This window comes from Hakea prostrata, chromosome 3 (genome assembly GCF_041222555.1).
Source record: "Hakea prostrata isolate BN-2017 chromosome 3, UWA_Hpros_2, whole genome shotgun sequence".
Taxonomy (NCBI): Eukaryota; Viridiplantae; Streptophyta; class Magnoliopsida; order Proteales; family Proteaceae; genus Hakea; species Hakea prostrata.
In genome coordinates, this window is record NC_142602.1 from 6,800,762 (window position 1) to 6,827,587 (window position 26,826).

The following is a 26,826-nucleotide window of genomic DNA, read 5'->3' on the forward strand; positions in this document are numbered from 1 at the left end:
TTTGTACTTTTGGGTAGACCAGTCACTGGGTTTCGGAAATTTTCCCGTCTTTTCGGGTAGTCCCTATTCCCTTGTTCTGTTAGGCAGCAGCTATATTATTGTTGGACTGACTTACCTTAAGGGAGAAACTACATCTAATAAGAGTGCCATGATTGAATTTATCTCCTCATCGTCCCATCATTTTACAAAATTTTGTGAGGTCTCGCTGATCTCACAAGATCTCAGTAATCTTGAGTAGGATGAGACAGAATTAGGGGCACAATGAGGTGACTGAATCTTGACAAAATCTTGTGGAAAATTTCGCCAAAATATCAGAGATTTCGGTCATGGTCAAAGATCTCATGAGATCTAGTGAAGGTCTTGCTTGAGATCTCGCTTTTTTGGTCTGGTGAGACAGGATGTAGGTCAATACTAGAAGAGTCCTCCAACTCAACTGAGATCTCGATCCAACCCAGGCCCTTTTTTACCAAACTCGATGATGTGAACACAGATTAACCCCCATGACCGAAACCTAAAGTGGGCTCCAAGGCCCACCCAAGCAGGCTGGCCAAACCCTAACACGGGTATTTTGGCATTTTAGGCCCTTTTTTACTGCTGGAATCTAATTCCAGAATTCTGACTTTATTACTAAAGTCCTGGTCCATTTTAAATTTCTTATTTTAGTTGTAGTTGTGTTGGTTTCATTAGTTAAGTTGTTAAGACTCTTTTGACAAGAAGAGTTCCTATCTTTTAGGAGTTAGTTTTTTTATTGGAATTAGTCTTTATTAGTGGCTGTCATTCACTTAGGTAAGGAGATCCTAATCTAATATGGATTTCCAGTTTGTTAGAAATCAAGCTTTAAACAACCAAAACAATGTTTGAACTTGAGAAAAGAAAAGAGAGAAGAGAGAACCACAAAAGAAGCTTGTGATTCTAGCTAAAGTAAAACTAGAATTGCAAGCTTCCTTTATTCATAGAATTCAAGTGCTTAGCATACAACTTGAGAGACAAGAAACTTGTCCTCTAAAAGAGAAATAAAGAGTACAACTCATAGACAGAATTTTCTAGTATTCTAAGTTCTAACTCCTAAAATCAGTCCAAATAGAAAGTACAGAAAAAGGAAAGTTCTGAAATTAGTAACTAACAGAAAATAAAAACTATGATTTCTAGAAATTCCCAAAACTTGTGTAGCAAGATTCCTACACTAGAAATAGAAAGTAGAGTAGCATGTTGTGAAGGCTATAAATAAGCCTCATTGCTCATTGTAAGTCTCAAGCCTGATTATGTGAATGAAAATTGAGTTTGGAGGACCCTAGTTGAGGGGGCCATGGTGGATTTTGAGAAAGCGTTGTTCTTCAATAATCAGCAACCTATCTAGCATTCTTCTTCAACAACTTGAGCACCCACCTTCTTCCGCATTCAACCTTCATTTCCAGCAAGTATAGTGAGCATTCAACCTGCAGACATCAGTTCAGCTCAACCCGAGGTAGGTACAACACCCTAGCAGCCATCACACCCCTTCAGAAGCCCCTTCTCTATCTTCGCAACCCTAAAACCCAACCCCCCTGCTGTCGCACCCCCTGGCAGCAGCCTTCCCAACCCCCAACAGAACCTAGTGCCCTCCCCCACCCCCCTACAATTCTTCCTGGCCACTCCCCCCCGCCTGCCACCCTACTGCTCCTTCCTTCCTTCTTTTCCCTTAATCGCCACACACTCTCCCCTGTTCTTTTGAAACATAAAAGAATAAGCAGGAAAAGAAGAGAGAGGGAAAAAAAGAAAGAAAGAACGAAGAAAGGGGAAAAAAGAAAGAAAAGAAAAGAGAAGGAAAAGATTCAAGCTCAGAGATCCATCTCATATTGATCATTCCCTAGTTTCTTTCCCTTTTCCAGATTTGTCATATTTAGATCTTCATCGTGCTTATCCATCCCCATTATTCTATTACCTCCCACAAAGATCAATAAAACCCTACTTTTACCTTTCTTCCCAATTACCCCACATAGAGGTTTTTGTTAAACCCTTAACAACCTTTAGGATCTCAATTGTGTTTCTTTATCTTTCCTTCAAACTCCCATCTATCCATAGGTTCCCCTAAAATTATCAGATTACTTGCTGGAAGGTTCTAGGTGAATCCTTAATTCTAGGGAAATTATTTCTAGAAACCTTAACCCTAGAATCGGGTTCACATCACTTGATCGAGTCAAGGTGAGAACCAGTCTCATCTCGACTCTTTCTCGTTCCTCTCACATCCTATCTTGATAGCAAGCTCTAAAGGGTGATTTTGGCTGGATTTTTCGCTTGTTTCTCACTCGATCTTCACTAGCAACCATGGTTATTAAAGCGGCAAAGCGATTGGGGTTCCTTCTTGGCGATTAGGCGACTAAGCGGCGCTTAGGCGGCAATAAAGCGACCAAAGCGATTTAGTCAATATTTTTAATATAACTACTTTTTAATACAAATATTTTTTATAATAAACTAAAGTACTAAACAAACATTCAACAATCACATTCATAAAAATAAAAATAAAAAAACATTCAAGAATTACAATTATGAAAAATTATCCAAAAAAAAGAATAAAAACATAACTTCATCTCATCAAGCATCAAAAGATTCATAACAATAATTATGTAGTATGTACTATATCAGTAATCAATGTGAAAAATGAAAATGAAAGAAAAGTAGTATGTACTATGTCAGTAATCATTGAATATGGCTCATGCTTCACATTTTGTTGCTGATAGGCACTTTGGCCCTCGATTCCGAAATGGCTCACATATTTAAATTTATATACGGCATTGTAGAATAAATTATGATAAAAAAAATAATACGCACAAATTACAAAATGTAAAAAAAAGGCTGCTTTAGCATCTAGGCAGCAATATGGCGCAAAAGGCAGCAAAGCGGTAGTGCCTAAGCAAAAAAGCGGCAAGAAATCAGCCCGTTAGTTAAGAGGTTCAAAAACCGCTTTGCCGCCTAGGCGGACACTTTGATAACCATGCTAGCAACGCTCCTAAGAAAGGTTTAGCTCATCTACATCAACAAAACAAGATCAATCAAGGCCATTTGAAGGAGTTCTTCAAGCAAGGTGAAAATTTCCCCCATTTGATTTTTTTTCCCTAAAAACTGTTTTCTAGAGTAGGTCTTTGAGTGCATATTAAACATATTTTTAACATCTTATAGAGTTGGCTAAAGGACGTAGAGGGCCGAGAGAGGACCTGCAAAACGTGGTTGTGGTGTTGGTGGAGCTGACAGTGGAGTTGGCCTTTGATTGATTTGATCTTACCTTCTTCTATTATGAACTTATGATGTTTGCTCTGTTGTATTCTCGAGAGTCGAGAATGATGATGTTGTATTTTACTCGTACAAATGGAATTCTGAACAATTTTAAGTTATTTGATGTATGTTATTGTTTTTCATTTATATGTCCTAATGGTTTTATATTTCATGTTTTATAACCTTTCATGTTTATTCCTATAGCATTTTGGTTTCAAACATAGTTGAGTTAGAACTCATAAATAGGGTTGTTTTCTCACAAATCTAAGGCCACCAAAAGTAGGCTAAACACCAACTTTGAGCCCAACCTTACCCTTAAAACCCCTCGAGATAAGCCCTTGAATTACTCATGTTGGGTCCTCGGGATTTACAATATCCTGCCAAAGATCTTGCAACTCGAGGGAGATCTCAATTTTTGTCAAAGGTGAGATTACCCTCGAGAGCGAGATCTAAAACCTTGATTTTAGTGAAACATTGGAAATTTCAAGCTGTTGTACGTTAAAATTTTAATTTTTAAATTATAATTGAGATTTGACTACTTCTCAGTATTTATTCTTGCATTTTAATGGAAGTTTCAATGTTTTCTTGTATATATCCATGTTTAGATTTGTGAAAATACGTGATTCAATTCCGTTTGCATACAGCCAGGCATACGTGAATCAAGAAGACCAGTTTATGTTAGGTTTTAGTTGAAAATAACATTGCCATTGTGTTTACTGGCTTCAAATTAGGCTGTATAAATCCAACCTATAAAACACTTAAGAACCACCGAAACAGGCTGTCGAAACATGGTACAAAGCTGTACCATGTTTCACCGAATCTCGGTATCTCAGCTGTCTCAACAAGTTCCATACAGCGAGACCCGAAACGAGACTTAGTACCTTGCCTCCCATGGGTCAACTGAAAAAAAATTCAATGGTGCATCAAACTTTCTTCAATGGAGGGTATAGTAAAAGTAGTTCTCATTGGATGTGGACAGCTAGATCACTTGACTAAACTAGATCCTAAATATGATGATAATTGGGTGATTACTGATGCACACATAATTGAACAGATGTTTAAATATAAATGTGTGCAATACAGAGCTCTATGGTCACTTCAATGTTATGAAAAAAATGTTCTCTCCTACTTTTTTAGCTGTTATTTTTATTATATTTTTCAAACAAATGTTCAGTTTCTTTGTGAGCGTTCTTTCATTTGGGAATTGCAACTTTATACCTAGTATCTATCATCTAGCCCGTCCTAGAGAAAAATTCAATAGTATCCTCTATCTTCTATGGCACTGACCCAGGGACAAATGGTAGTCTGGTGATAACTGCATATCTTCTCTCAGTGGAGCTTCTTGGATTAGCCAAGTCAATTCTCAATAAATTTTCAAGTTGATGAAAATTTGTAAGTTCGACGCAACCCTACTGATGAATTGCCCTGAGTTCTGGATGTCTTCATCTTTTCTTCCCTTCTTCCATTATTCTTCTTAATTCTCCACTAATTCTTTATATTCTGTTTCAATTTTGCTTCTTGTTCTTATTCCTCTTCTTTTTCTGGTTCCTGTTCATGTTTACCACCTCTAATAGTATTCTGAAATCCTTCAGCAATAAAGTAAAATCTAAAATCAGTTGGCTAACATTAAAATTCAAGTCCTATGGATCCTGCCTACAGCATCCAGAAATATTGGGTGTATCTCTTCTCTATGCTAAATCAGAAAATAAACTGGTGTATATCCTTGAAACCTTCAAGAGTAATTCAATTACCACTTGTATTGTTTAATGTAGTCCTAGATTGATAGAAGATCAACTAGGATCTAGTTTTCTTTTATGAGGATTAATGAACAGACCGGTTCAAATGGGTCAAGTTTTGGTTCATGATCAAAATTAGTTTTTCACATACGATTGAAATGGTTGGATGGATCTGTGAAGTTTTTTATGACTTCCAACTTGAGCCTAAATAAGTGTATATACGAGTTCCAACTTGACCCTAACTTTGAAATCAAGATACTATAGGAGTGAACATGCAAACTTATAATACATGAAATGCACAACCATTACTTGATATAAATGAAAACATAAAGGTTTAAAGTCAAATAATACATAAATAATGTTCAGTTGTTCATAGTTTCACATTACAACATCGGTGTATTCATAAGTTATACCATGAGTACAAGAGTAAAATCAATGATTAGGCAGCTCCTCCAACTTTTGCTTCCACCGTCACCAGCACCACCTCTACTAGTGTTGAAAGAATGAAATTAGGAAAGAGCATTCTCCTTGCTTTAAGATTGGTTTCAAAATCAGTAGATCTCTGTTGTAGATGAGGTAAACAACTTGTTGATGCATCCTAGGTAGAGATCCAACCAATTTTCTGGTAATAAATCCAGCCAAAACACCATAACCAGGGGTGGGGTGGGGTGAAGAAGGAGATATCCCTACTCGTCTTGACGGAGATGGGGAATTTATAAAGATTGGGTTGAACTGAGATATTGTGATATCCGATATCTCGGCCAAAATGTTGTGCTTTTTATTTTTTTATATTTGTTGGTGTCATGACTCATATGAGATCTCGTCTTGAGGTCTCAAGAAAACGAGATCTCGACCAGATCTTGCGAGACCTTGAACTATGGGTGGAGATAGGTGGGGTGCATCTTACCTAGATACTGATTAGTTTATGTAGAGAGTTGGGAAATGGATGGGATATAAGGCTTGGATGGTTTGGATGATTAGAAGAAGAATGAGTATTGACGGGAAAGATCAAACTTAATGTACTGTAGTGTTTGTAGGCCAGCAACTCCATTGGTTAGAGGATCATGAATAAAGAACTTGGATTTGCAAGGGCTTAAAAAATTTATTCAAACTAGTTGTACGAGGGCTTAACTTGCCTTTTAGGATCTTACCCACTGCAAGTATTCGATTGGTTCAACACAAATCCCATTAAAGTTTGAACCAGATGCTAAACTAAGCGAGCTCTTTTAAATCTTCAAACTAGTTGATGAAAATTATTGAGAGAGCTTTAAGGTAAACCCTATGGGCACTTCCCACCATGAGGAGTCAATTGGTCCAACACCAATTTGACTATCTGAACCTCCTTGGGGCACTTTCCCACCACAAGGAGTACTAGGCTCTCCAAGGAGGAAATGAGGAAGAAGGCAGCAGCAGCTTGCAAGGCAACTTTATTAATCAAATCTGTATTCAATATTTGCCCCTATTACCATCTTTATATGGAAGACAAAAAAAAATGTACTCCCTATTCTAAAAGGGAAAGCATAACCCAATCCTTAACTTATTATACAACTTAAATCAACTAGGAACTTAAGTAGACTTCAAATAGTAATAATCCAGTTCCACTAAAAGATTCTATTACTCGGTTAGTCTAGGAAAGAGAATATTTTAATGACTCAAATTGACCAGCTGGTTCAAACCAGCAAAACCAGTTTAACCTTAAAAAATAAAAAAAAATCTATCTGATCAACCTTAAAAAATAAAAATAAACCGAGTATAAAAGCTAAATTGTACCCAACCTAACTACCCATAGTTCAGGCCCATAAAGAAGCCTCATACATGGCCTTGGGATAAAAAAAACTCAACATGTATGACCCTTGACTTATTCTTAAGGGAAGAAGCCCAATTTTGGTGATGAATTTGCATCAGTGTTCCTTCATCACTTTGTGATATTCCTTACAGTATTATAGGTTTTACTTCCTAACCTTAGTTCTGCAACAAATAAAATCACAGAAAAATCATAAAAAAGTCTAGTTTCTAATCCTGCGATTTGTAGTTCTAGAACTCTGTTCAGTAGAAATTCAGAAACCAGTTTATTCCTGTGTTAAAACTCAATAATTTGCACAGTGCAGCAACTATCTGCTATTTTTCTTCACTTAAACAGGTACAACTATCAGTATTTTGGTTGAAATTCTTAAATGTGCTAATCTGTCAGGTTTGGTGATTATGAAAGGTAGCAGAGTTCTTTTATCATTCCTATTTGTATACACATGGCTAGAAGTTCTTTCACCTTGTTAATAATTTGGAATCTTATATACATGTTGCATATGGAAACTCATGTTGGTTTCTATTACCTTCTGTAGAGCCTCATTGGGTTGGTTTGCCTACGAACCTGAATGGTACGATATGAACAACAAGAATTTTTCTCAAAGTGAGGCTCAATCTGTATCTATATTCGTCAATTATCTTGCAAATGGGCGAGTAGATGGTCAATCAGATTCAAATTCGAAGGGACGGGGACGTGAATCTGGAAATTTTTTGGGCGACATGGTAGGACCACACTGAACAATCAGAATAAATCTGAGTTCTGCTGTTCTTGATTGGAACTAGCTTTCTGTTTTTGTTATGTATCTTTTACACCTGCGATTTCAGAATTTTCCAGCTTGTTGATAGAAGATAACAATAAATCTCTGCAGAAGGATCAATATCATCCCGTATGGGGCCATATGGAGAACTATGCTGTTGGAAGGGAAAAGAGAAAAGAGTTGTTGTTAATGCTATGCCAGCATGAGGCTGACAGGCTTGAAGTCTGGGCCCAACCTCTGAATACAAAGTACTTGCTTTCAACTTTCTTAACCCAATTGTAATGGATTCCCCCCCCCTTCCTTATATTCCTTAGTCTTTATGGTCTTCGGAATTCTATTGTGTAATTTGCCGTATTTTCAGGGATAACCTATCTTCTCGGTCAAAGATTAGCTCAGAGAAATGGATAGAATATGCTAGAACTGCATTTTCTGTGGATCCTCGGATTGCTTTGTCCTTAGCTTCAAAGTTCCCAACAGTTTCCTCTCTGCAGGCTGAAGTTACCCAACTGGTTCAAGTACATTTTCTCATCTGATTTCTTTCATTTTGATGAATTTATGTGTTTACAGGGAAATAAGCAGTTCAAATTTTCTAGAAATGATCAATTTGTGATGGAATCTTTGGATAGTCCCAATAATTTAGGAATATGATTTCTTAAGGTGTAGAGGATTTAAGCTGGTTGATTTAGATGGCTGGTAGCGGGTAATGTGTAGGAAAACTCTATAGGATCGTTGTTTGACCAACTAAGATGTATGGTGTAGAATGTTGGGTTGTTGAAAGCATCATATAGATAAACTCTGGTAGCAGAAATGAGGATTCTAAGATAGATGAGTGGTAGAACTAGGAAGAATAAGATAAGGAATGAGCATCTAGGAGTGGCTTCGATAAGTGATAACCTACGAGAAAGTTGTTTGAGGTGGCATGACCATGATCAACGGAGACCAGTAAATGCCCTTGTACGGAGAAGTGATGCAATGAAGGTGCAAAAGTTCGCCAAAATCAAGGGTTTTGCTACCCAACAAAACTACCCCAAAACCAATTTTGGATTTTTTTTTATTCAGATGACCTTTTTTATAGCAAGGGTAAAGACTCTTACGAAATTTTGCCGAGATTTTGGAAATTTCACCGCAACTTACAACTTTTTGATTTAGCTTATGATTTTTTATTTCGCAATATGTCGAAACACACCGAAATTTCTTACCACAGGTACAATCTAGATTGAAAGAATTAGAAGAGCTAGGGGCAGACCCAAGATAACCTTAAGAGAAGTGGTGAGAAAGTATTTGCATAGCTTAGACCTTGTATGATTGTGTCTAGCATGGCTTCAAACAAAGCTGATTGGAAGGCAAGAATCCATATACCCAACCTCATTTAGTTGGGCAAGGCTTCTTGTTGTTGTAGGGCTAATGTGTAATGTGAAATCTTGATAAGAGATAATAATAATAGATACTATAAAACCCCTTTAGAAGTTAGAACTAGGCAGCAGATTTTTTTTGGGAATCAGCACCTTACAGGTCTTAGAGTATCTACGTCTTCAGAAGGAGGGGTTGTCATCATCACTAAAAGAATTAGATATTTACATTAAGCCAAATGTGTATATATGTGTGTGTGTGTGTGTGTATATATATTATTTTTAACCTTGAGATGCAATCTCAATTGGATTGAGTGCCAATAACCAAGGTCTGTACTAGAACCAACTCATATTTGGGGAAAATAGGATAATCTTGGGAAATCGATTTCCATGTGCAGTCTAGGATGTCAAACTAGTGTTTTGGAAGGTTCATTTGATAAAAGATTGTAGGGGTGTGTCAAGTTCAAAACAATTTTGACAACTAGAGATAGGTTTCTTGGATATCACAGTGTTTTAAGGCAGTTTGTTAGGGAACACTAGAACCAAGGTTGTAGTGGTTAATTGGGGTTTTAACTTGTAGCAAGTAAATGGGTAGGTATGGGCTGTATGTTCCCAATCTTGGAAAGTGTTCTTGTTTAGATTGGGCTAGATCTAGGTTGGAAATTAGGGTTTCTTGGGGAATTCAAAATTTCAACTAATGGGCTGGATCTAGGGCCTTGGATGGTGGGTGGTGTGATGCGTATCATTGATAAGATGATGATGGGATGATGGATTGCAACTTGATAAACACAAGTTTATTGAGTTGTCAAGAATTAGGGTTTTGGTATGTCAACCTAAGAATTAATTATTACGGATTTTTGATAATGATATGTGGTTTGTAGACATCCTAAGATGTAGGGGGTGATTAGTCTAGGTATAGTGATGATTTTGGAATGGAATCTAACAATGTCCGTGGACTGTAGGTAAGTTCTTGATTATGGAAGTTCCCAAGAATGAAAATATGAAAGGGAAAGAAGGGTTAGGGATGATGAGAAGAGTGGTTTCATAGTCAATTCAGGGGTTTGGTATTAGTCACCAAGTCCAACCAACAGCTTGGATACAAGAAGTAGCATGCAACCAGCGTATGACTCACCAACCTTCAGCCTAGATTTCACATATCAGACAAGTCTCATGTAGGAAAGGGAGGCAACAGCCACAATTGCGGTCAGCAACTTTCATGTATCTCTGGTTTAATGTTACCTTTTCCACAATGTGGTATTTTAAAGTTGGTCTTATTCTGATTAGAAATGGAAAGAACATATTAAACGTTAGCACTAACCCTTCCATGCAATCATGCATGGAGGTGGGAATAGGGCCTGATTACAATCTAGCTTTATTTGACAATATTGAACCAGTTCAAGTGCTGGGAAAAAAAATTTACTATGTGATTAACCTATTTTGTTGTGTAGCCTATATACTCCTATTTTAGGCCTATTAAGGAGGAGCATTACACTTTAAACCAACGGGATCAAAGGCCCATGATAAGTCACTAATGTCTCAGGTGTGCACCTCAGCAAATGGAAGGGGTCACAGGGATCGAAACCAGCTGAGTAGGAGATAGAAATCTGCAAAAGGGGACAGGGACAGGGACAGGGACAGGTGACGTGGTTTCATTGAGGGGGCAGCCACAGCTTGGACATAAGAGCAGGTCTGGATCATTGGAGGGAATGTGGCCTACGTGGAAAGGGGTTTGTTAGGAATCTTTTGGTTATATTAGGGGGTGGGAAGGAAGAGAGGGGAGGAATCTTATACTGCAGATTTGCTTCATCTGTGAATCGGACCTATACAGATGCTGACTGAGTAGGCTGACATGACTGAAAATTCACCTTGGGGGCACCTCAGTATTGTACTTTTATTGGTAGAAACCTAGTTACTTGGCGCAGCAAGAAGCAAAATGTGGTTCTAGGATCCATTATCAAAGCAGAATTTCAAGCTATGGTGCAAGGGATCTTTGAATTGTTATGGTATGTTGTCTACTAGAAGACCAGAGTGTTTCAGTTCCTCTTCCGATGATTCTCTATTGTGACAACAAAGCAACTACAAGCATTGCCCATAATTCAATACAGCATGGTAGGACAAAACATTTGGAGATTGACAAACACTTCAAGGAAAGGTCGGAAAGTGATCTGTTTTTCCCTTTGCAGAGTCCAGAGATTCTTTGCCAAGGAATTGCTTACACGTATATTCCATCATATATTACCAACTTGGGTAAGTGTGATGTCTATGCCCCAACTTGAGGGGGAGTGTTGGGACTTGGGAGGGGTAATTAGGAGGGAAAAATCCTTCCCAAGATTGTGCCGCAGCTAGCACCAGTGCAAGTCCTTGAGAGGGATAATTCCCTGTCCTTTTTTTCGTTTCTTTTTGTGGTCGAACCTTCATGGATTCAACTTTTTTATTCTAGTTTAATTCTCTTATTGTTTCCTTAAGATATTAATGCTTTTTCTCTTAAGAAACATTGTATGTAATGTGGCATAAAGCCTTACAACTTGCAATTTAAAAGGAAAAAGGACTTGAGAATAGAATTAATAAAAGGACAAGAACTGTGTAATCAATCCCCTGACAAATTCCCGACAAACTCATGGCTTTTTTGAGACTAACTTGATTCAAATGAAAAGACTGATAACCCATTTGACCTAATCGTGTGACCGCTTAATCACCTAAAAGTAGACCAAAACTAAAATAAGTTTGTGTACCTTTGTGGTACCACTGTTTTGGTCCCATTAGGAGGCTCACTAGTAAATAAACCAATGGACAACGGGGCCAATCCCTATGTGACCCATTTGTAGGCTTATTCTTAGGGGGAACAAGCCAAGATGGAGGCTTGATCTGCATCAGGAATTCTCCTCCCTGCTTCTCCACACACCCACCCCCTTCCACACCCCCAAGAAAGAAAAAAAAAATCCTAGACATATTACTTTTGCCAACATCAAGCATAATAGACACAACCGAGAAACAAGGCTCAAAAGTATGTGAGTACAAATTTTCTTCTCTACTTATGTGAAATATGACTTAAATGGCTTCAATTGCAAAAGCAGAAAACATTTTATTTCAAATAAATTAAATGAACCCCAATTAGACAAAGCTAACTGCCAGATAAGAAAAAGAAAAAAAAATAAAGGTGACAAACTAAATCTTGAAGCAGAAGTAAAGCTGAATCCAGTATAATTGCCGAATTGTCAGTGCAGAGCTTTTTAAGGGAAATATTCTCTGTAAATCCAATAGAGATAAGTATGGGGTAGCAGCAGGTCGATGGTTGGCCATACTAGGATTAGTTGATTTATGCGGACCTGCTAACCAATCAGGCTATCAGCCTCTCTGAGTCCTCATATACTTTCGTTGTTCCCCCCCCCCCTTGTGAAAATGGATCTGTTATGACACTGGATATGAAATGTAACCAGCGTTAAATTATTGTTTTATTTTTTATTTTTTATGCATTATACTTGATGATAATGGTTTCTGAGATTATTCAAATACAATGACCGCTGGTATTGCTTTTTGTGAGTCTTGCTGTGAGATTGATCTTCCGCCATTTATTTTTCTGGTCTTCCTGCTTTTTGTTGTCTTGCTAGATCCCCCCCCCCCCCCGATGTTAAATATGCTCAGTGAATTGTGTATTCTCGTGCAGTCAAACATATTGGAGATCCACAGCATACCCGAAGCATTGCCATTTTTTGTTACTCCAAAGGCAGTTGATGAAAATTCACCACTTCTACAGCAACTGCCTCACTGGGCTGCTTGTTCAATTACTCAGGCTCTGGAGTTTCTTACTCCACCATATAAAGGCCACCCACGTGTCATGGCATATCTTCTTAGGGTTCTGGAGTCATATCCTCCTGAAAGAGTGACCTTTTTCATGCCACAACTTGTTCAAGCTCTACGATATGATGAAGGGGTCAGTTACCTGATGTTTTGCATTGACGATAATGATATAAACAGTCCTTATTCATATCCCCCCCCCCCCCCCCCCCCCCAAAAAAAAAAAAAAAAAAAAAAAGAAGAAAAGAAAAATGCAGTCCTCATAAACTATGATAATTTTGTGTAGGAGTTATTTAATTATTTTATGGGAAAGTGTTGTCTGCCCAGTAGCTTGGTCTATGCCAGTATTTCTTATGTCTATCACTCGCCTCTTCCTCTTTTTTTTTTTGAGGGGGAGGGGTTAGAGATGTCATTTCATGAGGTTAGGAGAGACACATAGGAGCTTTTACTTAGGCACACAACCAAACAGAGAAAATTTCCCCTTATTTCATTTACAGCAATAACAAGAAGAACTACTACAACTCAGCCTTATCCCAACTAAATGAGATTATCTACATGGGTCCTTCCGTCCAATCACTTCTATTCAGGTTGATACTTGATTGAAGGCTTATGCAATGCATGTCTTTCCTCACCCCTTCTTTTAATGTCATTTTAGGAGTGCCTCTTGCTCTTTTAGTTCTTAATACTTGTTTAAATTACTTTTGCATATTGGAGCATCCAAAAGCCTCCACTAAACATGACCATGCCACCTCTTTTTTGTAGCTTGTGATGTATTAAAGTCACTCCTAAATCAGTTATAATGTGATTGTTCCTTACTTTATGCTTCCTAGCTTTGCCACTCTTCCACCTTAATGCCCTCATCTCCACTAAACTAAGTTTATCCATATCATGCTTTCCATCTATCCCACAACTACACCATACAACATAGCCGGTTGGATCCGTCAAGGCTGCCCCCTTTCTCCTTATTTCTTCTCTCTCGCCTTAGAGGTCCTCTCCCATATCCTTTCACGCCAAGATTGACCAATTCCTCATTTCCCCCATCCCCAAGTGCAAATCCCTCAACCTTACCCATCTTGCTTTCGTTGATGATTTCATAATTTTCTCTAAAGCCGATTGCCAATCCTTCTCCTCCATCCTCTCAGCCCTCTCGCAGTTTGAATCTCTCTCGGGTCTTTGGGTCAATCTCAACAAGTCAACCATTTTTCTCTCTGGGGTCCCTATTTAGCTCCAAGCCTCTCTTCTCCAGCTCTCAGGATTCAGGCCCGGCTCCTTCGTTGTGGGTTACTTGGGTCTCCTGCTCATCCCTGGTAGACTCACTCGTCATTGTTGTGTACCTATGCTTGACAATATTCGAAAGAAGTTACAACTCTGGAAAGATAAGCTTCTATCTTTTGCAGGGAGAACGGTCCTGATCCGCTCTGTGCTTCAGTCTACCTATCTCTATTGGTGTAGGATCTTCTCCATTCCCAAGTCCACCATCCACGCAATAGAATCCTTATTCTGTGCCTTCCTTTGGAAAGGGCAAGACTCCACGCGTTTCATTTGCCCGATCAGTTGGTCTTCCATTTGCCGCCCTACCTCTAAAGGTGGCCTGGGAATTTGCTGGATCACTGATGTTAACCATGCCTGCCTCCTCAAACTCATTTGGAAAATTGCCTCAAAGCTTGATTCTATCTTGGTAAGATGGTTCTACTCCTTTCATCTCCGGTCTGACTCCCTCTGGACTATTCTTATGCCCTCCAATCCATCATGGGTTTGGAGGAAAATTCTCCTGATCCGGCCCTATGCCATCTCTACTATCTCCACCTCCATCTCCTCTGGCTCCTCCACCTCCTTTTGGCGTGATCCGTGGAATTCGATGGGCATTCTCTATAACCACTTTGGTCCCTGTATCGTCTATGACACCCGTATCCCCAAGTCCACCCCCTTGTCAAACTCATCTCTAATGGGTCCTAGATTCCTTCCCCCCTCCCCATTCTCACACAGGTTTGGGAATCTCTTCCCCCTATCACTAGCTCCACTAGAGACCTCATCATCTAGCTCCCTTCCCCCTCCAAATCCTTCACTACTTTATCAGCGTGGAACCTCCTCAGACCTCATAATCCCAAGCCCCCTTGGCCCCTATTGGTTTGGTTCAAAGGTTACATTCCCTGTCATTCCCTTACCCTTTGGAGAGCCCTCAACCAAGCCCTTCCCACCCAATCCTTCCTTATTAGCCGCCACATCCCTGCTAACCCAAATTGCATCCTCTGTTGGAATGGCTTGGAGAGCCTTGAGCACCTTTTCTTTTCTTGCCCCTTCTCCAAATCTATCTGGGGAAAAACCATAGCCTCCATTTGGCCCCGTTCGAGGCGATTCTATGGATTTTTCCGAGATTGGTCTTGGATTTTGAGAAACTCTTCATGCTCTTCCATTTACGATCGGATTGGTAAGCTAGTGTTCTGTGCCTTGATCCATCACCTTTGGTGGGAGCACATTCTTCGAAAATGGACCTCCAAATCCTGCTCTATAGATAAGATTTAGAATGCCATCTATTTTGATGTATCTTCTAGGTTGTTAGGTTTGCCCCACCCCTGATGTATCTTTTAGGTTGTTCTCCTTTTCCAGTTTTTATATATTTATTTATTCATCCAAAAAAAGAAACTGGTTGAATGGCTGTCCTATAAAATTTCCCTTTTTAAGTTATATTGGAAAACTAAAAGCTCACACAACACTCTAGATGCACCTATCCACTCCATCCATTATTTTAAATTATTTGTGAAACATCATCCTCTATACCCTCTTTTTTTCTATACCCTCTTTTTTTTTTTTTTTTTTTTTTTTTTTGGGTCTATGGTTGAGTCTGGATACCTAAATCATTACTTTTTGGATTCTCCCTCTCATCAATTTTTACATCTCATCATCATCTCTCCTATTGTAACACACCATACACTCTGTCTATGTTCGACTTTATATATATAATTAAAAAAAGAGAAACATACACCAAAGAACCTCATCCTGGATGTCTCTCTGATTAAATCATCCATGATAAATGCAAATAAAGGAGTCCACTCCCTTCAGCCTTCCCTATTCTTACTCTTGTCGTTTCACTATCATACCTATTTTTTATTCTGTCCTCGTATTTTCTTCAAACATTTCTTTTGTCTAGTCCTTTCCAGATTAAGTTTCTAAGGATTGCATCATAAGCTTTTCTTGGTCAATAAAGACCATATAATGATCCTTCTTTCAATCTCTAATCTTCCACCAGTCTCTTTTGTAAGTAAAAGCTTTGTCTTGGATCTTCTTAGCATTAGACCAAATTGGTTCATTGTCAAGGTTGGTTCAAGTGGGTTTTAATAACCTCACGGGTAATGTCATTGTATGGCTCCCATAGTAATTGCATCTATCACCTTTATTTTTGTACGACGAAACCAGATGTTTCTCCTCCTTTCACCTAGCATTTTTTTGTGCTCATAATCTTCTTAAACAGCTTGGTTATCCAAGATAAACCCAGGCTATTAAGCTCTTTTACACTTGGGAGTTGGAACCTCATCTAATTTTTGTGCCTTGCCTTTCATCCTCTTTATAGCTTCTCTACTTTAGACACCCTAATGTTTTGTGAAGTGAGGCGCAATGCAGTCTTCCAGAACACTATCACTCAAATTGTGTTCCTTTAGCATACCACACAAATTACTTTACCTGTCTCTTCTTAATGTGCTGATCCCTTATTCGTAATTTACCTTCACTGTTAATACATCTAGCATGTTTGAGATCTCTACTCATCCTTTCCCTTACTTTAGCTGTTTAGCTATCTTAAAGATACCTTTCCCCCCTTCTTTTCTACTTGGGTTGTTATGAAAATCTTTGTGCATTGCCCCTGTTGCTTTTCCAAGAATCTTCTTAGTTCCATTGTGATGTTCATTTTATTTAGTTGGGTATTTATTCATTCTGATGCTTGTCTCATTTTACAGAAGTTAGTTGAAGGATATTTGCTCAGAGCCACTCAAAGAAGTGATATCTTCGCCCACATTTTGATCTGGCATATGCAGGTAAATGATTTGTTCACATTAAATAATTCATTAATATTAATTTTTTGTGCTAGACTAGTGGAAATATGTACTGGAACTCTAGCATGAACATAATTCCATGATAAATTTGTTTTAGTGTTAGTATAGTGGAGATATACACTGGAACACTAATATGAAAATGTTTCCACAATGGCAGGGAGAGACAAGTGGCCCAGAATTAGGGAAGGAGGCAAACTCTGAGAAGGTACATCCGTGGTTCTCTTTTTTGTTTTTACTTGAATTTGAGTTGCATTCATCCCACTTTTTTAAATTATGGAAAGATATGCTTCCATGTTTTATGATGATACTTCTGCTAATTTTGATCCTTCATGATGAGAATAGCAACAACGGAGTGATTTATTTGTTTCTATATCCATTATTAAGCACTGGATGCCCCTAAAGTTGGCATCCTACGTGTGCACTTGGTCCCACTTCAATAGAGTGGCATGTATTGGCATGGGTTGGACTTTTATTAGCAGGGAAAATACTGTTCTCTCTTCCACAATTCCAGTGTTATTGACATCTTTTCACATATACTAGGCTTCTCCATTTATAAACGTATAATTAGGAGGACTGTGGTGTATTTTGGCCTAATCACAAATTTCCCTCTCTCCATCTCTGGTTCTCACATCAGCATGATCATTAAATGTGTGTGGCTGTAGTATATCCCTTTATTTTTACTATGATATTGATCTATGTATAGATGTTCTATTCAATTGATATAACTGCTACACAGGCAGGAAGCCAGGGATTCATGTAGTAGAGGACTTAACCTAATTCCACAGGTCAAGTATCAGCAGAAAACAAGGTGGGAAGTGCCTCAAAAGTAGGTGCCAAATGATTAGAATTACTTCAGTGTCATTTAACAAGATTAGCATGCAGTCTGTAATTCTATGAAACTTTGGGACACTTTCGACCCAATTCTCCTGAATGGTAGTGCTAAACTTGATCTGTGAGATGGATCAATCTTGTGTCCCCTATCAAGTGGATCTGTACATACCTATATGTATTTTCTACATGATAAATCTGACTTTAGAAGCTGCATAGCCTATTTAGTAGGTGAAATGTCTCATAATTTATTTGACTCAAAATATGGGACTGGTCAATTTTTTCATTCTTGCTCTCTGTTAGTCTGTTATCTTGCAGTGACATCATTAATATGTTCAGATGGCCAAATTCTTAGTTGTGTGTCATCATGTGCTTGCTGATGTGGATCTGTTCTTGCTGTTGTTTCAGAATAGTTCGTTTCAAGAGCTGTTGCCCATTGTTAGGCAAAGAATCATTGATGGTTTCACCTCGAAGGCCTGTGATGTGTTTCAAAGGGAATTTGACTTTTTTGACAAAGTCACATCAATTTCGGGTGTACTGTATCCACTTCCAAAGGAAGAGCGTCGAGCAGGCATCCGGAGGTTACTAACTGTACTATTTTACTTTTGTTGATTTAGTCCACTATACTTTCATACAAGGTTGTCAAGGCGTCTGCCTAGGCAGTTGCCTTGTTGCCTTGCTTGGTGTAGCCTTGGTTTTCATTGCCCGCTATAGCCTAGCATCGCCTTGTCGTGTTGACAACCATGCTTTTATAGTTACATGAGTTGGACCTAGCATTCTGAGACTCTACCTAGGCTGATCTCCACCTGGCAATTTAATGGATGGTCCAAAGACTTGAAGCCTCATTAGGTTGTGCTTACACCAGCTAGCTTGTCAGTGTTCCAGCTGACGCAGGCTTGACAATGGTTGATCTCCACCTGGCAATTTATGTACTCTTATCTCTGAAGCCCACCCAAGTAGTATATGAACTTGAAATAGTGTTCTTACCATTGTGTCATAGCTTCACACTGTTGCTCACAAAAATGCCAAAGATTAGGATTGACATCAAATTCTCCCTCCCAGGGCCCAAGACACTGAATAGGCAGGACCAGCACTCGGTAATGGGCCTTTGTTTAATTTTTTCTGTTGCATCAAAGTGCATATGATGTTCATTAAAAATATTCCTCTCTATTCAGTATTTCACTAAAGCATACTTCTATATTATAGTAAATGATCGTCTGCATTATTTTTTGGCTAGAATAAGTGAGGAACAATGAAAATCTGAAATTTATTTTAAAAAAATTCTATAAATGAAGAGATTTATTGCATAGCATAAAGGACAGGGCTGGGGTTATATCCTTGATTGAGATCCGCATATAGTTGTAAATGCATTAGGCTACCCTGGGTGTTGGTGAGGCTGTGAGGGTGGAAAATCAAGGCACGGTCCTGTAAAATTTTGAATTTGATTTCATAAAATGAGGTCCATGTTTCTTTCTTGTAGTTGCAGCCAATGTAAGAAACCACATTCTGCAAATAGTGTGCCCTTGGGGTCTGGGCCAACAACAGGATAAATAGAAAAAGGGAATTTTAGTTCATAATTTCTTTTCCAATGAAGAGAAATGAGAGAGCCTGCTGCTTCTGAATCAGTGATGGGGCAAACCTCAAGAACAAATGGAGTTTTTTTTTTTTTTTGGGATGAATAAAAAATTATATTAAAGAGAAAGAAGGAATACAAGGTCTTTAAGCAAAAGACTGAAAAGAAGAACTAAGACCCCAGAAGACAACAATAAGCATGTTCCTTGGGGTATCATCAACAGGGGGATGGGGAATAGCTACTAATCTAGAGGAAACATTAAAATAGATGGCATTCCAAATCTTGTATCTAGAGTGAGATTTGGAAGTCCATCTCCGAAGATTGTGCTCCTGCCAAAGGTGATGGACTAAGGCACAAAACACTAGCTTACCAATTCGATCGCAAATGGAAGAACCCGAAAAGTTTCTCAAAATCCAAGATCAATCTCGACCAAATCCGAAGGAACGCCTCGAACGGGGCCAAATGGAGAATATGGTTTTTCCCCAGATAGATCTGGAAAAAGGGCAAGAAAAGAAGAGGTGCTCAAGGTTTTCTAAACTGGACTAACAAAGGATGCAGTTGGGGTTAACAGGGATGTGACAGTCAGAGAGGAATGCTTGGGTGGGAAGGCCTTGGTTGAGGGCTCTCCATAGGGTAGGGAGTGGTGGGGAATGAAGCCTTTGAACCAGACCAAAGGAGGCCAGGGAGGTTTAGGGTTTTGGGGTCTAAGGAGGTTCCAGGCCGATGAGGTGGAAAAGGATTTGGTGGGTGATGGTAGCCATATGGTGAGGTCGCGGGATGAGTTGGAGAAAGGGGGAAGGGAACCCCAAACCTATGTGAGAATGGGAAGGGGGGAGGGAATCAAAGACCCATTTGAGATGAAATCCGACAAGGGGGTGGTTTTGGGGATACGGGTGTCATAAACAGTGCGGGGACCCAAGTGGTTATAGAGAATGCCCATCGGATGCCACGGGTCTAGCCAAAAGGAAGTGGAAGAACCAGTAGAGATGGAGATAGAGATAGAGATAGTTGAGATAGCCTAGAGGTGGAGAAGAAGGATTTTCCTCCAAACCCATAAAGGGTTGGAGGGCATAGGAATCTGACCGGAGAAGATAGGAATAGACCCACCTAACCCAAATAGAGTCATGCTTTAAGGCAATTTTCCAGATAAGTTTAAGAAGGCAGGCCAAGTTTACATTAGAGATCCAGTGGATTCCCAGGCCACTCTCGGAGTTAGGGCAGCAGATGGAGGACCAACTGACCGAGCAGATGAAGCGAGAGGCTTCCTGTCCTTTCCAAAGGAAGGCACAAAATAAGGATTCCATCGCATGGACGGTGGCTTTGGGAAAGGAGAAGATTCCGCACCAGTAGAGATAGGTGAATTGGAGCATGGAATGGATGAGAACCACTTGGCCAGCAAAGGAGAGAAGTTTGCCTTTCCAAAGCTGCAATTTCTTACGAATATTGTCAAGCATTGGAAGGCAATGATGGCAAGTGAGCCTATCGGGAATGAGCAGGAGGGCAAGGTAGACCACAGGGAAGGAGGTAGGCGAGAAGCCTGAAAGATGGAGGAGAGAGGCACAAAGCTGATCAGAGATACCGGAGAGGAAGATAGTGGATTTGTCGAGATTGACCCTAAGGCCAGAAAGGGATTCAAAAAACGAAAGGGCCAAAAGGATGGAGGAGATGGATAGGTGATCCGCTTTAGAGAAGATCATGAGATCATCCGCAAAGTAAGATGGGTAAGGTTAAGGGACTTACATTTGGGGATTGGGGATATGAGGAGTTGGTTGGTTTTGGATTGGACAATATGGGAGAGGACCTCTAAAGCAAGAGCGAAGAGGTAGGGAGATAGGGGGCAGCCTTGGCGGATGCCAACCGGGAGGGAAAGAATCCTGCCAGGGATCCGTTGGTAATGATAGAGAATCAGGGGGTGGAGGTGCAGGCTTCGATCCAATGGATGAAAGGGGGAGGGAAGCCCATGGAAAGGAGGACATCGCTAATGAAGTCCCAACGAATGGAATCAAAAGCTTTGTGAAGATCCACCTTAAGCAGAGCAGTTGGGGAATGGGATGATCTATCAAAGACATGAACAATCTCAGCACAGAGGAGAATGTTATCCGCAATGCTGTGGCCCAAGATGAAGGCCAATTGATTCGGACTCACAAGGGAAGGGAGAATCAAGTTGAGCCTATTCGCAAGGACTTTAGAGATGAATTTGTAGATGAGATTACAGAGGGAGATGGGGTGAAAATTGGAAAGTGAAGAAGCTCCTTGCTTCTTGGGGATGAGGCAGAGAAAAGTTTGATTGACGGAAGATAGTTGGGAAGGGTTAAAGAAGAAGTTACGGATGGCATGGACAAGATCATTCTCAATGAAATCCCATGTGGCAAGGAAGAAACCCATACTAAAGCCATTAGGACCCCGGGCTTTATTAGACTTGTGGGACCGAATGGCAAGAAGGATTTCTTCCGTGGAAGGGATAGCACAAAGAGAGGAGATGAAGGAATGATCAGTTACTTTATTAATGAGATTGGGGGGAAGGGAGGCACCAGGGGGAAGAGAGGGGGAGAGAGAAGGTAGGAGAAAAAGGAGACAATCTAGGCTTTGATGCTAGTGGGATTGGAAATGCAGGTGCCATTATTTTTTATGAGGGAGGGGATGGAATTAAAGTTGTTTTAGGCCTTGAGGGATCGGTGGAAATATGCAGAATTGGAGTCCCCCAGATCGAGCCATTTGATTCTGGCTTTCTGACGAAGAAAACTCTCTTCAAAGGAGAGGAGGGATGAAAGCTCAAAGGAGAGAGATTTTCATTCTCAGCAAGGATGGGGTTGGAAGGGTCATTTTGGAGGAGGGATTGGGTGAGCTGAAGATTTGAACGGCAAGAGGAAACCCTAGAAGTGATATTGTCAAAAGAGAAGGAATTCCAAGAACGAAGGGCTTCCTTAGCATTGTGGAGCTTGCGAGCAAAAGCAACAAGAGGGAGGGAGTGCAAGTGGACTGGCTTAGACCAAGCTAGAACAGTATGGGCGAAAGAAGGGTCATTAGTTCAGATATCAAAGAATTTGAACGGCTTTGGACCAAAGGAGACTAGAGGCGAGAGCTGGACAAAACAGGGAGAGTGATCAGAAAGATTGGAGTTAGAGAATGAGGCATGGGAGAAAGGGAAAGAAGAAAGCCAAAAGGATTCTCTAGGAAGCGATCTAACTTAGAGGCAATCCTGGCCCAACCAAAGTGACGGTTATGCCAAGTAAGGGGTTGGCCCGACCAACGGAGGTCCACTATACTCGAGTCGTCAATGCAGGCATTGAAGTCATCCATCGTAATAGGATCCGGGGAAGAGCCATTGACTCGCTCATGGGAAAATTTATCAATGTTAAAATCCCCACCTATACCTCAGGGGAGATCAGAGACAGAAGAAGAGATGGCTCTAATATCTTCCCAAAGGGGGATGCGATCGGCCTCATGGTTGAAACCATAGATTATAGCGAGGAGAAAAGGAGGGGAGAGATTATCTAGAATGCTAAGATGCAAAAGCTGGGTAGAGGACTTGAGGAGGGAGATTTGGATTCTCGAGGGGTCCCACAAAATCCAAATACGACCATTGGATGAAGGGGAAGAGTTTGAGATCAAAGACCAAGAGGGGGCAATAGACTGAGCAATCTGATGGGCATTCTGCAATTGGACATGAGTTTCAAGAAGGGCACAAAAGGAGGCCGTAGCAGTTTTGATGGTGTTTCTGACATCCGCTTGTTTTGCAAGGGAATTGAGTCCCCAAACATTCCAGATAAAGAAGTCAGACATTATAAACAATGGGGATGGGGGCATCATCTTCGCTAATGGGGAGAGGGAAGGGGGGCTCACACAAGGGGGAATTGAGAGGCGACAGGGTTTCAAAGATGTCAAGGTTAATGGAGGAGTTGGATGATGGGGACAAAGGCTTATGGAGGGCGGTGAAAACTTTAAGGGGAGGACTGGGAGGTTTGGTTTGAAGGAGAAACAGAGTTAGGGACAGAAAGGTTGGTGGAGTTGATGGAAGAGAGGATGGCTAAGGGGGTGTTGGGAGATGGGTTGAGACCAGAAACAGTGGTGGGAGGGTTTGGTTTTCGGAATATTTGTAGCCGGCTGGAAATTGGAGTTAGAGATTTGGGTAAAGAGGGAATTGGGTCTGGAACCAGGGGTTTCGGTTCTGCTGGTCATGGGCTGGTTTTTAAGGCCACTGGAAGAGGCGTGGGCTTTCAAGGATGGTTTAAGAGGTTTGAGGGGGTATTCAGGTTTTGAAGACCCTCGGGAGTTATGGAAAGGCCTATTGTTAGAAGAAAGTTTAAGCCCAAGGGGGTTGGGTTTAGTAGTGGTAAAAGGAGTTGGGTTATGAGTGGTGGGCTTGGGCTTGGGTTGCGGTGAGGTTCACTTGAAATGAGGCTAGATGGTGTGTGAGGGGATAAGGGTAATAACATTTGAAGGTTTTTGGGATAAAGATGGGTCGATGACGGTGGGGATAACAAGGGTCAAGGTAAGGTTTTGCAAGTTTATGGAGGCTAACACAAGGGGTTGAGACAAGGAAATGGGAATGCGATTGGCAAGGGTTTTGGTCTCAGATCCAGTACTTACCATTTCCATCAATCGGACAACAGTAATGATGTCATCCAAGCCTTTGGTAGCAACGGTCTTATAGGATGAGCTTTCCGATTCATCGTCGGTAGCAGGGGCTACTTTTTGAGGTGCAGGAGGCATGACAGAGTTGGTAGTGTTGCAGGAGGTAACAACTTTCGAACCATCATTTGAGATTTGGAAGGTAGAGTCGATCACCGGTGTTGGAAGTAATGGTTTTCTTCTACTTCTCCGGTAGGTAATCGCAAGAGACTTATTTTGATTTTTAGATCCGTTCACGGCGGCGGCGGCTGCAGCGATGGCAACATCAGAAGGAGAGCTAATCGATACGGCGACCTTCTCGAGAAAATCAATTGTTCTTTGAGGGGGGTCAACAACCAGAGTCATCTTCTCAGTGGCGGATGGAGAGATGTAGGTGGAGTTGCAGAGTGAGACTGAGTGTTGTCGCTTTGATTTTTAGTGTCAAAACTTGCAGGAGCTTTGGCAAACGATGAACAGAAGGAATCTTCATGACCAAATGACAAGCATAGGTTGCATTGAGACGGGATCCAATCGTAGGCTATCAATTGTTCATATTTCAGGCCGTTATCGTTCTGCAATAGAGACAATTGCAGGAAGAGGTTTTGATGGAGGGAAGTCCACACACAGACGAGCATAAGAGAGTCGTTCCATCTTGAGGTTTTGTGAGTCAGTCCGAAGAGGGTTGCCAAGGCTAAACCAATTCGACTAAGGCAATCACAATTCCAGAATTCAAGAGGAGGCCCAAGGAGGTTGATCCACAGGGGGAGAGAGTTGAAGTCGACCCAGCGGAGGGGAGACAACGGGACCAAGGCTTGATGAAGATTCTGGACTTGCCCACAAACCAGGGAGATCCATCCAATGCGCATGATTGGCACGCGGGAGAAGAGAAGTTGAATAGATAAATTCCAGAATACAGAAAGTAAGTGTCCATAAGTCCTGTTGCTTTCCATTGCTTTGCGAGAGAAGTTTTGGTTATGTTTAGGGGGGGATAGGTCGAAGGAATTGGCCAATGATGGCAAATTTCCATCGGTCAATACCAAAGGCAGTGGAGGTAGAAGGGCAGTGAGGGATGGGGGAAGGGTTGCTTGAATAGGGAGGAACAAAGGAGAGATTTAGATTTTCAACAGAGGGGATTTTGTTGGTGAAGAGGTTATTCTAGGGTTTAAGGGGGGGGGGAATTGGGGGTTCATAGGAGGAGGGGAGGGGTGCAGGGGGTACCGGCAACTGGGGAGACATTGTTCTCAAGTCGCCGGGGACATGGGAGCACGGGGAGAAAGGGAAGCAATGTCAGAGCTTCTCTCTCCTCTGATCACGATCCAAGGAGTGCCTTCTTTTACTTGAGAACAAATGGAGTTATCGGGTGAGATTGCAGGAATTACGGGACAATGAACAGCCCAAGGGCACCCTTTTTTTTAATGAATAATAGAATTCAATACCGGAGGAAAGAAAGGTGGGGGAGGGGACTGTTGCTTGTATCTCAAGATATTACGCAAGTATACGTATCGCAATCAAGTAATAAATGATAAGTAAAGTATCGATCCCACGGAGAATTATATCCTTAACTTTCAATGTAAAAGTAAAATTGATTTAAATGAAATTAACAAGGTTGATTGGTGATTGACTAACTAAATAACCAAATGACAGGTAAAGAAAACTAAGGAACTAAAATGTAGATTAAGCAATGGAAGAAACTTAATGAGTGACAAGTGTGTTAGGAATCAAGTTTCCCTTCCCCTGAATTTTATAACACAAATACTAAAGCAATACTACAACCCCAAGATAAATCAAGAACTTGGAATGAATGGCAATATGGTATTTTCCAATACACATAAGCTAGCATCCTAAATCAACATCTGCATATTCCTATGAAGAATTGAATTAATAATGCAATTTAAACCCAATCCAATCAATGGTAATGTGAGGTAATTGGGTATTCCTAACCAACCTAATTAAAGATGATGCTAACTCACACAATTCAACAAACACCTAGACTTCATTAATTTTCCAATTAATGAAATCATAACATTCATTCAAGAAAGATCATTCAAGAACTGAAATTAGTCAATATAACATGCTGAATTCATTAACAATAAAGTGGATTGCAATAAAACTAAAGAACACATGATTAGTTACATATCAAAATTCAGGTTTAGGTACTACTATCATCCCAACACAGCTAAGATTTAGCCCATAACAGAATTCAAATGCATAAAACCAAGTATAGTTGACATAAGACTAGAAAGTAAGAAGATAGAGTTATAAAAACAAGAAGAAACTAAGGCTTCAATGCTTCCACATGAGCTCCAGCTTTCTTCTCCAGCAAATCAGCAACTCCAGCAGCTCCTTGCTTCCACAAGAGCTCCAGCTTTGGTTCTATCTTCCCTCCTCTCAGCCGAGTCTCTATTCCCAACCTTAGCCGAATGTGTCTCATCTTTTCTCTTTCTTCCATAAATGTCTTCAATCATTAGGTTAGATTTTGGCCATAGGATTAGAACTTTCCTCCTGAGATCAAGGGCTGAAAACCATCATGTATTTACAAGAATTTTGTCCACTTAAGTTAGCCCTTTTTGGTCAATTCCATTTGAATTGGATCTGAGAATATTCTGCTCCGTTGTTGTAGCAATGCAGCAACAACTCTACAACAAAGTTAGAGGACAGGTTCTTCTATTATGAATCTTCACCTACATTTTCAAGAGAAAGAGAAACAATCAAATTCATCCATAAAAAGAAGGGAAATTCATGTAATGGTGACAATAATGAACTAAACAAAATGCAACATGTTAAGACTAAATAAGACAACACTTAATGAATACTATCACTAAAACAAAGACAAAATACTCCTAAATCAAGCCATCTCAAGTATAAAAGTTATCAATCTTAACTCTATTTCATAGAGTTATCAGGGACATACAAATACAAGTCAATTGTAAGGCCTTGCTAATAAAAGAAATAGGTATATGGCCTGCAAAAGAGAAGGGCCCAACCAATCACAATGGTATGAGGTCAGCATCCTTAGTATTGTTTTACTGGTAGAATGGCCTCAACCTTATCCCAACCAAATAGGGTCAGCTACGGGTG

At 40.2% G+C, this 26,826-nt stretch overlaps 1 protein-coding gene across 2 annotated transcripts in view; it reads left to right on the forward strand.

Moving 5' to 3' along the window:
- Positions 1-26,826, forward strand: part of LOC149020435 (phosphatidylinositol 4-kinase alpha 1-like) — a 68,690-nt gene that overhangs the window by 34,173 nt on the left and 7,691 nt on the right. The window contains exons 15-21 of one of the 2 annotated variants that reach the window (XM_089148573.1): positions 7,325-7,511; positions 7,658-7,794; positions 7,908-8,061; positions 12,560-12,826; positions 16,641-16,718; positions 16,894-16,941; positions 17,973-18,155. In XM_089148573.1, the coding sequence (XP_089004699.1) occupies positions 7,325-7,511; positions 7,658-7,794; positions 7,908-8,061; positions 12,560-12,826; positions 16,641-16,718; positions 16,894-16,941; positions 17,973-18,155 (1,054 nt within the window). The remainder of the gene's footprint in view (positions 1-7,324; positions 7,512-7,657; positions 7,795-7,907; positions 8,062-12,559; positions 12,827-16,640; positions 16,719-16,893; positions 16,942-17,972; positions 18,156-26,826) is intronic. The other variant, XM_089148572.1, reaches the window with a different exon arrangement.